General features: G+C 40.8%; 2 protein-coding genes across 4 annotated transcripts in view; both read left to right on the top strand.

Moving 5' to 3' along the window:
• The window catches only part of ARID4B (AT-rich interaction domain 4B), an 88,674-nt gene extending 80,390 nt beyond the window's left edge, over window positions 1-8,284 (top strand). For all 3 annotated transcript variants that reach the window (XM_027901320.1, XM_027901321.1, XM_027901322.1), the window contains exons 21-24: window positions 753-863; window positions 3,583-3,798; window positions 5,406-5,552; window positions 6,500-8,284. In XM_027901320.1, the coding sequence (XP_027757121.1) occupies window positions 753-863; window positions 3,583-3,798; window positions 5,406-5,552; window positions 6,500-6,630 (605 nt within the window). In that variant the 3' untranslated portion in view covers window positions 6,631-8,284. The remainder of the gene's footprint in view (window positions 1-752; window positions 864-3,582; window positions 3,799-5,405; window positions 5,553-6,499) is intronic.
• Window positions 8,285-10,629: 2,345 nt separating this feature from the next.
• The window catches only part of RBM34 (RNA binding motif protein 34), an 8,449-nt gene continuing 2,524 nt past the window's right edge, over window positions 10,630-16,554 (top strand). Inside the window, exons 1-8 of the mRNA XM_027901335.1 lie at window positions 10,630-10,836; window positions 11,002-11,147; window positions 12,215-12,434; window positions 13,011-13,070; window positions 13,627-13,670; window positions 14,147-14,230; window positions 14,458-14,521; window positions 14,657-14,699. Coding sequence (XP_027757136.1) covers window positions 10,651-10,836; window positions 11,002-11,147; window positions 12,215-12,434; window positions 13,011-13,070; window positions 13,627-13,670; window positions 14,147-14,230; window positions 14,458-14,521; window positions 14,657-14,699 — 847 coding nt within the window. The 5' untranslated portion in view covers window positions 10,630-10,650. The remainder of the gene's footprint in view (window positions 10,837-11,001; window positions 11,148-12,214; window positions 12,435-13,010; window positions 13,071-13,626; window positions 13,671-14,146; window positions 14,231-14,457; window positions 14,522-14,656; window positions 14,700-16,554) is intronic.

Raw genomic sequence — 16,554 nt, 5'->3', positions numbered from 1 at the left:
GGTTTTGTCAGCATGTTGCCTGCTTCAGAAAATTGGGTTCCTTAATTTAAATTGTTTTATTACAGGGGTCATTTTTAATCTGTAAGTCACATGGTTGTGAAACAACATTTGAAAAACTCCTAAAGTACTCCCTTTAGCATGTGTACTAGAATTCTTTTATCTTTCTTTTCTGCTTTTTCCCCTTGTAGTCACAAATACCAGTAGACTTTTTCCCTTGGTTTTTTTTTGTTTGCCTTCCTTTTTTTGTTGTCTTTTTTTTAATGTTACCCAAGATTTTAATATTTTCAATTAATGTAACTACTGATCACAAGTGATGGCTTTGCTTTTTTCCTCACAGCTTCCAAGTACAGCAAACTTTTAAAAACATTTTTCAGTTCTAGTAGGTCTTGATAACTCTTTTAGTAAATTATATTCTTATTTAATTTACAGTATTAAAAAAATAATAAATTCACATGGTTCAAGAGAAATTCTGATGATGTATGTGGGAAAGTTATCTGTAATCATCTTACCTGTGCACTCTATATGAAAAAAAGTTGCCTTCCATTGTCTTTCATCTCCTCTTGTCAATATAAGTACAAAACTGAGCTGTGTTAAGGATAGGCAGGAACAGTTGCATTGTTGTCTACAGAATTAAATTCTGAAGTATTTTTGATGGGAAGGAGGGGGAATGAGACTGAGAGAAACACACAGAAGTGCAAGCATTTATTTAGTTTTGATTTCTTCTTTTTTTTTTTTTCTTTTCCCAATTGTAGTCTGTACAGGCCAGAAAAGACTTAAAGATGTTCAAGGAGGAGGCAGCTCCTCAAAAAAGCAGAAAAGAAGCCACAAAACATCTGTGAACAACAAAAAGAAAAGTAAAACTAGTAAGTACTGCAGCTTAGTGTGCAATGAAATGTGTGAAAGTACCGTGTCATCTGTTCAAATGATTGTAGGAGATAAAGTCTGGACATAAAAAATGTACTAGGACAAAATGTTCTCATCAGGGAATTCTTAATTCTGTTTAAATGAAGAAACTGCTCTACCTGAATGCCAAAGTGTTTTTAAATGTCTTGTATTACTTCTGGGCCTATTTCTAAGAGGTCCTTAATATTGTGTAATTCCAGAAGACTAAGAAGAGAGAGTATTTCACACATGGCAGAATTGGGACAGGTATCTCTGTATCACGATAACTGCTCGTTTTAGAGGACCTGAAGGAAATTATACTCTGTATTTTCTGCCAGATAAGTTTTTAGAGGTTAATATCTCTACCCTCTAGCAAATATGAGAATAATTCCAGAAGAATATAGACTCTTGTTTTCTTCCTGTGCAGTAAATAGTGTAGGTTTTGCATTTTTTTTGTAGTTGTAGAAGCTAATTGGAATAGAAACCACAGTACTGGGAAGTTTAATAAAAGCAGAGGTGTAGTAGTGGTCATGTGCACATGTGTTTGGGAGACGACGAGATCAATTACTGCGTCATTTCACTGTTAATAAAGAATACCATAAAACAGTCAGCTAGAGAGTGGACTCAGGAGGATAACTGTAAAAATGCAGTTAAAGGAAGGACACAAAGCATACACCATGCCTTTTTTCCCCTGTCTTCCCCACCTCCCTTTCTTCCCTCCCCGATTTCTTTCTTCTAACGGCTTTTACGAAAAGTTTGTACTTTCTGGTCTGGTATTTGCTTTCACCCCACCTTTCCTTCACGTTCATTGATGTCCTCTTCATATTTTCTTATTCTTTTTAATTCTATTTCTCTAGTCTCTTCTATTATCCTTACTCCTTGCCTCACCCCAGGAATTAAAGTAGCAAAACAAACTGAATTTGCAGAACTAATACACCATTTTTAGCCTTGCCATTATTTCCTTGGTTTTGGTGAATTTACCCCTTTCTCTCAACCTGTGTCTCCATCAGGATGCAAACACTTCAAATCTAGAATTGTTTCTTGTACCACATAGTCCTTGGTGTGTATGGGATGTTTTTGTTAGACTTCAGGCACTGCAGAATGTGATAAGGAAAATAAATAGATAAATATGGAGTTAGTTGTAAACAAACAAACAAAAAAAGCTTTTGCCAAAATTCAGGTATACCTGTTAAACCTGCTTTTGTGGCAGCTTCAGCTCTTGCCTTTGCGCTAAACCAGCCAACACCAGCAACTCTGCAGCCAGCTGAGTTCCTTCACCCTACGGGTATCTTGGTATTCAGTTTGTCCTCTGTAGATCACCAAAGCATGAAGGCCAGGACCAAAAGAAACTTTCAGGCCTCATTTTGTCAACACCCAGGGCAGGTACAACTGAGGCATACATTTGTCTTAATAAATCAGAGTTCAAAATGGTTTTAAAAACAACTCTAATGATGGAGATTCTGAAGATTTCCACTGCTTCACTAGACTTGTGTTGAATTACAGTCTCCTGTCCCTGCTTTCGCCCTGTTTTATTTTAGTAATGCTAAAAACTATCGTCTTTTTAATCATTACTCGTGAATCTTGTCCTTTAGACAGATTACTTTGTTTCTTTCCTTTGGGGCAGTTTGATTAGAAAACTCTGTTCAATTTTTGAAGTTGCTTTTATAGTAAGTTTTCTCCACTTCAGGTTGAAAAATTCTTCTGTTTTGGGTCAGCTAAATATATTTTCCCAAAATTAAAAAAAAATTATCATCATGTCTGAGGAATTTGTAGAGTATGTCACACATATTCAGATTATTGATAGTCGTTTTAGTAGAGAAAAAATAGGGTGACATACAGTGAAGGAGAGGCTGGTTTTTACTCTCATTTCTGCCACACATGTCCTAAAAATACAGTCAAAGGCTTGTCTGTCATTGTTTGTTCAAAAATGAGATAGAAATTAATATATATATTGAATACTGTGTTAGAAATAGATATAAAAAAATGTGAATGGGAGATGGGACATAACAGTCAATCTTGCAAACTCTTAGAAAAAATACAGCCTCATAAGCAGACCGATGCAATTCATTTTGGCACAAGGCTGACACATTGGACTGCCTCTTTGCCTTATTTTCTAACGTAGGCAATTTATTTATGGCTGTGGTTCCAGAGCAACAAGTGTGATGCTGTCATGAACCATTCAGAGAGCAGAGTGCACCTTGCCTCTGGGGACCTCAAGCATAGTTGGGTTGTATTCAAGAGTCTCCTTACAAGAAGTGTGTCCTGATCCCACCCCCTTATGTTTTTGCACACACACTTTCAGCAAGATCCTTGCCAGTCTTTAGGATGGATTGTGGTGCCAGAGTCTGGTATTTCTAACCACTCTCTAGCTCTGTAGGATCGTGGTTCCCATAGGTCCACAGAACAGCTCTGAGTCTTCCTGCACAACAACTTAACAGGGTGGTGTTTCCAGCACAAGGTTTCCCTTTCACAGCATGGAACAGAGGCCCCATTATATACCTGGTTTGTGGTTCTGTACTTGGGCACCAGCGATGCAGAGAGCTGTGTACCAAGCTGCTACACCAGGATGAGTTCTGTCATTTTAGAGTTAAAGGCTTTGGGTCAAATAAACTCCCCTTAAGTGAAAATCAGTGCAGGAATAGTTTCTGATTAGCTCTGGTTTGGGCTTTGTTTTGTAACAATGTCTTCTTGTTTCTTCAGCAAACAGCAGTGACAGTGACGAACTATCTGCTGGTGAAAGTGTGTCTAAGTCTCAGTCAGGAAAATCTGTTTCTACTGGCATGAAATCTCACCAAACCAAATCACTCACAAGAACACAATCTCCAGGAAAATGTGGGAAAAATGGAGAGAAGGAGTCTGATCTCAAAGAACAGAATAATCGTTTGCCCAAAGTTTACAAATGGAGTTTTCAAATGTGTAAGTATTTTCTTGAAAACACACCTAGTGGCATCTTGTGGTATATTCAAAAAGGCTTTTTGAATTTTCTGTATTTTGGCTTTTTTGGTTTTTTTTTTTTATCCTGAGTTTCCCTTATTTTGTGATAAATCCTGATTTCTTTTTTTGCAACTGCAGCACAGGGAACTGCCTAAATCACGGTCTTCCAGGCCTGTTTTTAGATATGGCTCCTGAGCTAACTTACAGTTTTGCTGTCCTGTGCATACCTGCCATTCTGGAATGAGCGTTATCTACTCTTCGTGCTTCTTCCTTTGATATTTCCTTGCTGTTTTACTCCTCATTCTCTAGTGTTCAGACACTTGGATGATTGATTTGTAACTTTTTTCCCCCTTCCATCTTGCCTCAGTGACCCAGGACATTTTTACTATTTCTAATATTAAGAACTTCCATGGTGTTTGTTTCAGTCAAGCTACAAGTACAGCTAGGGGTGAGCTAGGTGTAGCTAGAGGTGAGCAGTGTGGAAAGGATCATGCAATTGCTTATCTGAAAAACAGATCAATGGCTTATTAAAGCTCTGATATTAGTGCAGCTTATTAATTGAATCCGATCCTGATGTTGTGGTTTGTTTGTTTGTTTGTTTTTTTTCCTCTCCAATCCCAAATCTCAGTATTTTTCTACTTTAAAAAGTATTTTTCTCCTAGTACTTCTTTACAGCTCAGTTACATTCTGGTGCTCTTTAGGAGTGTGTAATGCAAAGGGTCTTTATTGTCACTTACTGGCCTGTTGAGACTCATTGAATGCTTTCCTGGTACAACATATTTAAAGGGCTTTTGCTCCTTCCTTTCTTTCTACCTTGGCTGCATTCCATATACTGAAGTTGCTTGGCAGAAGGTGTCTATGGAGTGCTGTTTGACACATTTCCTGCTGTTGCAGAGTCAAAGACACTTGCAAAGTGTCTGAGCTTTCTTTGTTTTCCCACAGCTTAACATAGTTGTGCCTCTTGGTCCTTGTGTGCTACCTTCACTATAGGTCAATGAAGTGCATTCTGCACCCCATGCAGTAGTTTAAATGATTCTTAAATGTCTTCAAATTGGTTTTCTCCAGTGTGGCTGCCCTGGACAGAACTGAGAATTCCTCCTGCCAGTGCTGCCCACAGCTGTGTGCCACGCTGTGGAGAGCTCCCAGCTGGAAACAGCCAGGGAGCTCCAAGGCAGCTCCTGTGCTGGCTGTGTCCAGTGAGGAGGGTCCTGTATGGTTATACCTTACAGCCCGTGCTCTATAGATTCTATTAGAACCACCCCACAGCTGTTCAGATTCCTGTTGTAACCTGCTTGTTCTGTCACAGCCAAGACAATGGAATTCATTTTTTATCTCTTCCTTAAAAAAAAAAAAAACACAAAACAAAACAGAAAAGTGTTTGATGGTGTCTTGTAAAACATAATAAGAAATATGAACAAATTTGTGGTAACAAACAGCAGCTGCTGCTGTTGCTGTGTTTCTTAGCTTTCCTGTTTGCTACCTCAAAGCACATCACTAAGATTTGAGTACTTCCCACTTCACTGACATTCAGAAGTGTTTGGAAATGCTTAAAAATAAGCAATAATTAATAAAGATTGTTTACCTTGTAGCTGATTTGGAAAATTTGACTAGCGCTGAGCGTATAACAGTTCTCCAAGAGAAACTGCAAGAAATCAGGAAACATTACCTGTCCTTGAAATCTGAGGTGGCTTCCATTGACCGAAGAAGAAAGCGCTTAAAGAAAAAAGAGCGGGAAAGTAAGTGCTGGGAACTAAATTCTATTTTTAGAGGGCTAAATTGCATGTCATATTATTAAGGTGCTAACAAGACTAGATAATTTATAGGGAAACATGTGCCATAAGGAGTGTGGGTTTGTTTGGTTTTTGGGAAATGCTGTGTGCAGTTATTTTGTGACCTTCAGAAGGTAGGGATTAGATACCCAGTGACTATGTAAGGGAGCATTAAAAGGCATGCAATCTATTTAATGCTGTTCTGGTGGAACTACTATACAGGAAAAAAAAAAACCAACCAAAAATGTAAACTTTTCTATCCAGTGAAATAAGTATCTAAGGGTACGAATAACTTTTCTTCAAGTTATAGATAAATTTACTGTAGTATTGCTTGTGGGCCTAGTTAGCGTTTTACCCTTAGGATAAGGAGTTTATTCCATGAGTTTAAGGGAGACCAATCAAATTGCTCATTTTTCTGAAGCTGCTGCACCTATTGCTGGAGGGAATGTTCTAGTGCGCCTGCTTCTAGGAAGGCTAAAAGGATCATTTTCTCAGTGTGACAAATGCCACATGTATTAAGATTTTTATAGCTGCAGCCATCACATGGGAATTGCTTGGTTGCCGGAGCAGGGTGTGTGTGCAGATTCAGTGCTGATTCCCACAGGAAAGAAAGGGAACAGTTGGCTGTGCTAGTGGGTCAGGAATGAGCTCTGGTATCCTTTGGCTGGGCCCTTGATCTGGGTGGTTGATGAACCAGGGCTACAAGGGTTAAAAATGCTGTACTGCCTTGCACACGGCTGAGTACTTCTGTCAGGGTATTTCCTACTAGGAAACTAGGGAATAGAGGCTTTTTTTCTTTTTATTTGCTAGGCATTAGTTGCTGGGGTCAGTGTATACCGATGCTTGTTGTTGAATAGGAAAACATTTTTATTGCTTGATTTACAACTCTGTATAACCTGTGTTTTCCTGTGCAGGTGCTGCTACTACATCATCTTCCTCCTCATCACCTTCCTCTAGTTCCATTACGGCTGCAGTTATGTTAACGTTAGCAGAACCTTCTATGTCAAGTTCGTCACAGAATGGAATGTCAGTTGAGTGCAGGTGACAGCAGGACTTGCCAAAGCACTTTGCACTTAATGGCTGCTGAGGGCCACTCTTTTTTTTTCTTTTTATTTTTTTTTTTTTTTATACTGCACAGTGGCACAAAATTCAGACAAGCACTATTTTATATTTAAAGTTGTTTCTTGACAAGCTAACTTTGCACTTAAGTGCACTTTTATGAAGAAAAAGTACAACAAACTGCTTTTCCTCAAGCAATAATTGTTTCCAACTTGTCTGGGAATTGTAAGTCTAGTGACTCGAAGGCCTTCCACTGTGGCAAATGGAGGCTGTTCACTGCCTGTAGAGACAGGACAATAAGCATATAGTTGTTGGGGTGATCTAAAATCAGTGTGGTAAGGCTTACTGTATTCCCTGGTATTTTGTTAAAGCTGGAACATTTGATATTTTTCCATTTATTTATGACAAATATTGAAAATATTTTCATTTGTACAAGCTAATTGTTTTTTAACTGCTAAGTCACCTTATAGTGGCTTTATTGTATACGTCAAGCACATCTATTCAAAACCTGCAGTTAGTAGGATGTTTGACATCAGTCCTGATAACCAAATATGAGGATTCCTTTAAAAAAAAAAAAAAAAAAGACTGACTAATGTTTACAGGTTTGAATTAGGCTTAAAGAGGTTACTCTGGGTTTTAAGAACCCGTTAATTGGAATGAAACTACTGTACTTTGCCATTTTTCTATAAAACAGTATTTTTTTTTAATTTTGATAAAATACATTATGAAAAAGAAAGAAAATGGCTAACAAACTGTATTAAATCTTAATGTATAAAGATTGTATTCAGCCAGTTTAAAGTGTATATTTATTCATAATGGATTATAACAGGTATATTTTTGTGTTTTCTTGTAAATGTTTCTTTTCCCCTTAAAGCAACAAATATTTCATTTGTAATGCTTATTTTATTACGAGCTTCAAGGAGAGGACTTCAAGAGGGAGTAAGGTGTGAGGTTTTAATTTGTGGTTGCTGATACCAACACTGCCACAAAAGGGTAATTGTTTTTAAAATAACTAGCTAGCCGAGTGGTAGATGTTTAATTTTTTAAATGCCTTGTACAAATTCCAAAACCAACTTCAAAATGTTTTCACTTGTATTGATTTTATGTTGAATGGATCCCAAGCTCTCTCCTGTTAATTCTATACCTTTGTAAGACATTTGTATATTGCGGAAGTGTTCATTCAAGCTATTTAATACCTGGCACTGTTAATACACAGTACTTTATTGTACAGATTGTTTTACTGTTTTAATTGTAGTTCTGTGTACTTCTTTTGCCTGGGGAAATAGGGGCTGGCATGTTTTTCTTTGTTTTCTGGCAATACAACATGTAAGAATTCAAAGCATTTTGTTTGTAGATGCTAGAGTGTCAGAATCCTTTTCATTTGACTTTTCTAAGAAAAGCATTTTCAGTCTTCGTAGTGTGCGCTTAAAGTTATAACTGATTTTATTGAAAATGGTTTCCAAGTATTCAGAATTGTACAGGACTGTAAAAATTTGTTGACAGACATTGAAGGAAAAGCTTATAGAAAAAAGCTATAAAATATATATTAGGTTCTGCAGAAAATGGAGAGTTATGTAATATATTGTACAAATGTAAGCAAAGGCCTCTGAAATAAAATGCCATAGTTTGTGAATCCCTGATTTTGTTTCTAACAGTTTAATTAAGCAACTGTAGTGTGTTCATGAAAATTATGTCAAGCTGCAGAATCAGTTTAGCAAATGATCTCTGATGTGCTGTATAGACATATAAAGATACATTAGAGCAGGTGCATTGGCTAATTGTCCTCTTGGCAATTAATTCAAATACATCCTCTTTTTCAGCAGAAAGCAAAAACGTGGCATCATGAAGGCAGTGCCTGTTGAAACAAACTGCTGGCTACAGTTAAGTTAACCAAAATACTGTTACACCTGCAAAATGACAGATTACTGATGAAGCTGACAGGAGCAAACAATGATAAATAACTTGAGGAAACATTGACTGGGTTAAGAACTACGAGCAATCTGACACTGACAGGAGTAATTCTAATTATTTCAGTGGGGCTACTCAGAGAGTATTTTCATCTGTTTGAGTGGAATCGAAGTTGTAATAGTTCAGTTCTGCTTTTCAGTCTCAATAGGCCTAACAGGTATTGATGTAACTGGGAACTACATCTGGGTAAGCAATAGCAAATTCACCTCTTCACTCACTACTAGTTCTTGGTCAGCTCTCAGTTTTACTGCCAGCATATTTCTTTTCATGTGACAGTTACTGACTTTGGTCTGGGGCGGAGGGAATTTGTTTGTTCACCTGTTTAAAACAGGGATCATTAATCACTTTCCTGCTCCCAAATGGCGTTTTTGCCTTAGTAGGATTTTTGCTTATCCTCAATACAGAGATCATTTAATTTTTTACTGTACTTCTCATGCAGTTTGATGGCTAGTCAAACATTTTGTTCTGCATGTTTTACATTGCACCTCTTCTGTGAAGTGTGTCTATAAATGGTACTCTCAAGGTTTGTAGAACCACTTGTGTCCCAGTGGCATTCTGTTAGCCAGGCAGTTTTATCCCATGTTCCAGTGTGTTAAACCTGAGCTGCTTTTCAGGGTATGCATTATAATGCAGCTTTACATGTGGGTGAGTTCCCTGCCTGGCGCGTGTACTGTGCTTGAAGCTGAGCAAGTTTACCTCTAGCAGTGCCTGCTTGGCTCTTCCCTTAACTCCTGAGTGCCTGCTCAGACCACAGCCTGAGAGGCAAAGCAAGACAAACTACCCCCCTGGTTTATCCTTTACACTTTGGCTGAGCAACAGACTCGGTTTTGTGTGTCTCACAATTGATGATGTAGGGAATAGCTGAGATTGGCGTATGCCAAGAGAAAACGTGCCTTGCTTGAAGGCTCTGCATTGCTCCCACCTCCTTTAAATTGCAGTCTCCACTGTTGACTGTACATGGTTGTGACTGGGTAGTTCCCATCACACTGTGAAATTTTCTGCTCTTTGGCAGATTTCCTGGAGGCTCTGTGCCTCTTGCTGAGCTTCACTGACTATGTCTCTGGAATGTACCAGCCAAAGGCTTGTCCAGTGTCATATGGATGTGTCACAGTGGTTGAGCCTCTTCTGCCCCACCTGTGTCACCTGCAGTGCCGCTCCCCTGTGTGAAGGCAGATTAAAAAAAAACCACTTAAAAGTCATGCAGCAGCCACCTGCCCATTTGTAACAATTTGTGTATTCTCTTGGGCTGACTTGGTCCATGAGGGTCCCTACCTTTCCCAGCATTCAGAGGACAAGGCAGGGGATACCTGGTGCACATGTCAAGAATAATGCTTTCCCTTTGTTCCACAGCTGCATTACTTGTTTTGCCTTCGATTAAGGATTGGTGCCAACGAAGTTGCTAATGCTGGCAGCTCAAAACCTGCATCAAAGAGGTGACGTGCCAGCCCAAGAGCTGGCCTGTTTGCTTCAGCTTCCCTTGGATCTGAGGATCGTGGGCAGTCAGTGAGACAACCCTGTCACACGCTCATCACAGATTCAAATTCAATGAGGTTAGAAAAGACTTCTCAGATTGAGTCCAACCTATGACCGAACACCACCGTGTCAGCTAGACCATGGCACTAAGTCCTCCACCTAGTCTTTCCGTAAACACCTCCAGGGACGGTCACTCCACCACCTCCCTGGGCAGCCCACTCCAATGTCTAATCGCTCTTTTTGCGAAGAAATTCTTCCTGACGGCCAACCTAAGCCTCCCCTGGTGCAGCTTACGACTGTGTGCATCTCGTCCTGACGCTGGATGTTTCTGAGTTGCCACCGCGCCCGCGCAGAGCTCGGCCCAAGGGGCGCACACGCGGCACGGCCGCGCCGTGGCTGGGACAGGCTCTGGCCGTGTGGCGGGGCAGGTCCCCGGCGCTCGGAGGGCTCCCGGGGGGCGGTCGGGCGCGGATGTCCTGGGGCGTCGCGGGGGCGGTCCCGGGAACACGGCGGGCCCTGCGCGTCGGAAGTGACGAGCCCGTTCCCGCCCAGCTCCGCATCCACCATGCGGGTCCGCAGGGGCGGCGAGAGGGCGCGGGTCCCGCCGGCGGCCGGGAAGGAGCAGAGGGAGCAGGAGCAGTACGTGGTGGGGCAGGTGTCGGGCAGCCTCGGGGCGGGCGCGGCGCCCCCCGCGCCCCTCGCACGCCTGTTCCGCGGCGGCGCCCCACCCGTGCTGGTGGCCGTGCCCGCGGTGAGTGAGGGGGGCGGTGGGTGGTGGGTGGATGGGGTGATTCCGCGGGTGCAGCACCGGCCCCTGCAGCGGTGGGCTTCGGGCGTGGGGCTCCAAGTTGAGCTCTAGCGTGTTAAATGCTTGACATGAGTTCCTGGAGTTTTGTTCTGCAAGTCCGTTTCTCTAAAGGAAACTAAGAAAAGGAAGCGTACGGAAAAAGCGGAGAAAGTGTCAGAAGACCAGAGCTCATCCATCGTGCAAGAACCTCCGGTAAAAGTGAAGAAAGCCGGGAAAAAGGACCGTTCAAAAGCAGAGAAAAAACTGTCTGACAGGTGAGTAGGTGAGACCGTTTTATGGTGAAGATAAAAAGCCCAACATCTAGATTAATCATAATATCATGAGTTTGACGAAATAATGAGGTTCTACTATTCATCTTCAGCCCAGTGTTTAAGATTATTTTCAAGATTGTGCAACTTTTCTGTAGCTTTCTGCTGAAAGGTGCAGCTTCTTGATGAGCTGGGTCCGTGAAATACAAATTCCCTGTTAAGAGAGCTACCGTGTCCAGCAGGTTGTAGATGAAGACACTTGGATCCAGTTTTCTCTAGCACGTGGAGATGTTTCTAGCCGTAGTTGGCTTCATCCAGCAGACCTGGAGTCAAAGAAGCAGAGTTGATTTCAGCAGGAGCAAGGTGCCAGACAGAGGAACTTGTGCTGATCATGCTTGACCTCTGCTGTGACACAGAACCTCTGTTACACTGTCTGTTCTCTTAAGTACTTGAACCAAGCATTTGGTTGCTCTGCTGTCAGAGCAGGTTATATGATGCAGTTTGGATAATAAAGTGCACTTGATTGTAGCACGAGGCTAACACCTTGCCTCCTCTTTGGCACTGTGTCTTTTTGCCTCTTCCGTGCCCATGGAACCTGTGTGCTGTGTTGATGTCAGCAGCCTTCCAGGGGCTCCTTCAGATCTGCTCATTGACGGGTTTGGATAGATAGAGGTTTGGTAGAGCATGACAGAATTCCAAAGGTTTGTCTGTTTTGAGTATTGTGGATACTGGGAAGGATTAAATCTGTCTTTAGTTCTAGCATGCAGAGATGGTTGGGTTTTTTTTCACTTCATTTTTAGAGGCTATCAAATTATTTATTTCTGAAGTATTTCTTTATTACTCCTACTAAATAGTGAATGTAATGTCCTCGGGATAGCAAATAGTTTTCCATGATATGGAACGGTCAGATATGTTTGTTTAATGCATAATAAACAAAATAATGTTTGAAATTTTATGTTGAACGTAATGTAAAGTGTAAGTTAAAATATTTCTCTTGGAGGCTTCAGTTCTTTGACTTCAAACCCCCTGGTTTATGCCCATCAATTGTAATCTGTGTGTCTGTTTCTGATAAGAGAGAACGCTTTGAAGCAGGCAGATGAAGAGGAGAATCAAAAACTGTTTCAAAACAAAACGAAGCAAAAGAAAAAGGCTTCTCAAGCCGTCACCAAGAGTGTTGTTAATTCACCTACGGGCACGACTGCAGGACAACAAAAGAGAAAAAAGGTGGCTGATGAAACGGTAGACAGAAGAACGGTGTTTGTTGGAAACTTACCTGTCGACTGTACTGCTCAGGTACGTGGGTGGATTCTGTCAGCTAAAGGAATGAAAGGAGTTACAGCAGTCCTCAGTCTGAGGGGATGTTTCCAGCTGAAAAGTCCCACACATTTGTGACTGAAATTGCTTTTGGGAAAGTGGAAAATAGTGCTCATTCTCAGAAACCATTAGAGGTTATCTCTCAGGTTTCTTGGAGTTGGGCTTTTCACAGCAGTAGATACGGTTTGTCTTTCTTGAGTAGAATTGGTCTGTTTCTCTGTCAGTGAAAAAATGACTGAATAAATGAGAACTGCAGTTACTAAGTCTGCTTCTAATTTTGAATGCAAGCAGCGCTTCAGACTGTTGCATAGAACATGTTAAATTTATACTTTCTTCCATAGTAAAGGACAGGGCTTCAGCTTTGGCAGTCTATAGAAGAAGCTGACACAAGAAACACAGAAACAGTTGCGAATTACTTGCATATTTTAGTAGCCCTTTAAGGGACCTCATAAAAGGAAAACAGTGTAAGAACAGTGTTACTAATAAATATTGAACAATCATTCTCATTGCCAGGGTGCGAAAATGTACTGAATGTTTGTAATATCTTTTGTTTAGGTACTGAAATCTCTTTTTAAGAAGTATGGACAAATCCAGTCAATTCGCTTCCGGTCTTTGGTATGTTATTTCTTCAGATCTTATGTAACAAAATTTTTTGTTCGTCTTAAAGGGCAATAGTGTTTGTTTGTAAGGCTTATATCCTCATTAGTTCAGAAGTGGGTTTGGCATGTAGGTTTCGCATTAGAAGCAGCCTTGGATATGTTACCACAGAAGCAGCACAAATGCATTTTTCCTGTAGCAGCAGTTGATCCAGAATCAGAGCTTTATGTTCTCTCAAAGAGGAATGCCTTTATTATTGCTTGTTCAGCTAAGGCATTACTTACCTGTTTTTAATTCGTAGTAGTAAGACATGTTGATTGTAAATTGGTGTACTTGCTAAAATAGTTGACAGTAACAGTCGTGGAACTCAAGAAACAGACAAAAAAAGCTCTCTAACTCCAAGGTTTTTGTAGATCATCTCTAAGATGAGCCACTTGCATCATTTGCTCACTGTCCTGGCTACGTTGCTTTGGGTGGGAATGGCACTGGTTGAATTCCTGTTTGTCTTCAAGAACGAGTCTTTGTGATAAGTTGACACTAGGCACACCTAACTCGAGTTCTTTTTATCTTAAAGATTCCAGCAGAAGATACTATATCCAAAAAGGTAGCAGCAATCAAGTAGGTTCCTTTTTGTGAATTCCGTGCTTTATTTTTCAAGGCCAAAATAATTTTTTGTGTGTTGTTTTTTTAAAAGTTTGGCTATATTAGGCCTTTTTTAATGTGTTTTGTGGGGTTTTGTCTTTTGTCGTTACCTTTGTGTGTATTAAGTTTTCTTGATAAGTGATAAAGAATTATGCGCCATGTGCACCAGTAATTTGTTACCTGAGGTTGCATTTCTTATATTTTAGGAAGGAAGAAGTTACTAATAGTCTTTGGATACGTTTATGAGCTGAGGAAGCTTGCTCAGGGTGCATAGACAGGCTGTACACGGTGGGACTCCCTTGGACATACAGGGCTAGCTTGACCTGTAAGAGAAATGAAGCTGCTAGTGAGCATGAAACGAGCAGAGGCGTAGATGTGTCCAACAAGAAGTGCTTGTTCACTGCATATAATCAAAATGATTTAAACATTAATGTGTCTTTTTCATGTTCCAGGCACAAGGTGCACCCCAACGCAAAGTTTGTTAATGCCTATGTTGTCTTTAAGGAAGAATGTGGTGCTGAGAAGGCTCTGAAGGAGTAAGTTTCAGTTTTGTTCCTCGTTCCCTATTGAAGAGAGAGTTCAGGGAGATTTGCAGCTAAATTTAAGCAATCTCCCCACTCTTGCTTGAATCAAGAACAGAATGTTTGTTCATACTTAAAAGCAACTTTGCATTTTGAATACACTGCATTTTGGATGAAGTGACATTCTAAGTTAATTAACACTCAATTCACTTTTAAAACTTTTTGCTTTTGGCTACAAAAAGGAATGGAACAGAAATTGCTAGTGGATTTCACATCAGAGTTGACACTGCATCTAAAACCAGTTCAGTAAGTAAGATGTGTGACTAGAAAAACTTTTCTGGTTTGGCTGGGGGGAGTTATTGTTTTTGTTTGATTGTTTTGTTGGGTTTCTTTTTCTGTAACAAACAACTTACTGTTTCCCCTCTCTCTTGTTTTCTTTAGCATGACAATAAACGATCAGTATTCTTGGGAAATCTCCCATATGGTAGGTCAAAAGTGGGTTGTTATGCATCAGGGTCGCTTAAAATTTATGGAATATGTTGACATGAGGTTTTTTGTTTCTCGATATTTAGGGTAGCATGGTTAGGTAGCTAAATATCTTTTGCTGGTATTAATTTTTGTTTGTCAACGGAAGCACCTGAAGGGGTTGTAAGTTTTTGTCAAGTTCTGCAAGTTGACTGTTTTCTTTACTGTAGGTAGCACTGCAAGTGCTTTAGTTCTTTTTGTTACTTGATGTTTTTTAAATAAATATGACTAAGTTGCACAGGCCATAGCTTTCTGAACTGTTCAAGGGGTTCCACCAGTAGCTGTTGTGAACCAATTCAAAGTGATGGACAGTGATGGCTTCTCATTTTGATGAGATGGCTTCTCATGTGTGAGCCACAGGGTTAGTGACTGTGCCCAGACAGCTCTTGGTGATCAGTTGTTACCCCTGTGGAGGTGTTTACCATGCAGCTGAGGAGTACTTGAAGCAGTTCTTGAGGAGTACTCAGCTGCTTCTGAGTAGACTGGAGAGCAGATGAAGGGGTTGTCACTGGTTGTGGTCTATGTGAGGATATTAAAGAGTCAGGGTGCTCGGTACAAGCATCTGACTCAGGGGTTGTGTGGATGTGTAAATACTCTGGGTGAAGACTTTCCCTGTGCCTGTGGCCTGGTGCAGAGCCACATGTACCATGTACTGCAACAGTAACACTGGAACAAACAGGCTTTGAACCTCAGTCTGTAACACTTGACCTCTCTGAAAACCGTGACAGGTGACAAATCTGATTGTGGTGACATTACTAGTCCCTGTTGTGTAGAGCTTGTGTCAGGACTGCGTGTTCCTGTGTACACGCTGCAGAAAAAGGTTTGGACGTTACAGGCTCCCCAGGGAAGTGGTCACAGCACCGAGCCTGACAGGGTTCAAGAAGTGTTTGGACAATGCTCTCAGGCACCTGGTGCAATTCTTGGGCATGTCCTGTGCAGGGCCAGGAGTTGGACTCCTGATCCCTGTGGGTCTGTTCCAACTTAGAATATTCTATGACTCTGTGATTTGCCATGCTCTGAAGTTGCTTCAGCATCCTGAACCTTTCTCAGCACGTCGAAGTCCTGTTGCTGTGGTTACACCCATCCTATTAAGTTCAGCCCTTCCCCTTGATAGAGAAATGTTGATATCTGTGTAAGGGGATTGTATGAAGCATAACTATTCAAAAAAGAGAATAACCTGTATTTTTGTGATGATACATCACACTTGTCTGTTTGTGTAGGCATGAGATAGAGAAAGCATTGCATATCCAGTTATTATCCAAATAATTGTGTAGCAGCTGTGATTGGAAATTGTAAATCCCTTCTCCCCCATTCAGCTAAAATTCATTGAGCATTTGACTTGAAGAACTGCCAGCTCAAGCTCATTATCATCAGCATTAATTCTTAGAAAGAAATGCTGGCGTAAGAAGGAGCTGCAAAAATGTAGCAGGAATCATAATTTCCACTGTGCTCCAACCATAAATGAAATTATTTGAAAAATTTATTTCAGTCTTTGCCTTCATTCTTATTTGTGATTTATGCTGTACTCTTCAAAGCAGGAGAATGGGTAACTATCAAAATAAATAGCCTTTTATATTGTTAACTTGCTGGGGTTTTTCTGAACCACTGATGCCGTGTACCTGAATTGGTGAATGTGAAATATTATTGGGGTTTGGGCCAGGCTTTAAAGCTGTGTGTGTTGCCAAAGAGAGATCCGTTCCCTTGTGCTTGCCTGCAGACATCCTCGACGATGCCGTGCGAGAACACTTCCAGGTCTGCGGAGATGTCGTGGGAGTGCGAGTTGTGAGAGACAGAAAGACTGGCCTGGGAAAAGG

Source organism: Empidonax traillii, unplaced genomic scaffold (assembly GCF_003031625.1).
Source record: "Empidonax traillii isolate 1590-97213 ecotype Southwest subspecies unplaced genomic scaffold, ASM303162v1 scaffold773:size403244, whole genome shotgun sequence".
NCBI classification, from domain to species: Eukaryota; Metazoa; Chordata; class Aves; order Passeriformes; family Tyrannidae; genus Empidonax; species Empidonax traillii.
The sequence above is the reverse complement of the archived record's forward strand: the minus strand, read 5'-3'. Positions and strand labels throughout refer to the sequence as shown.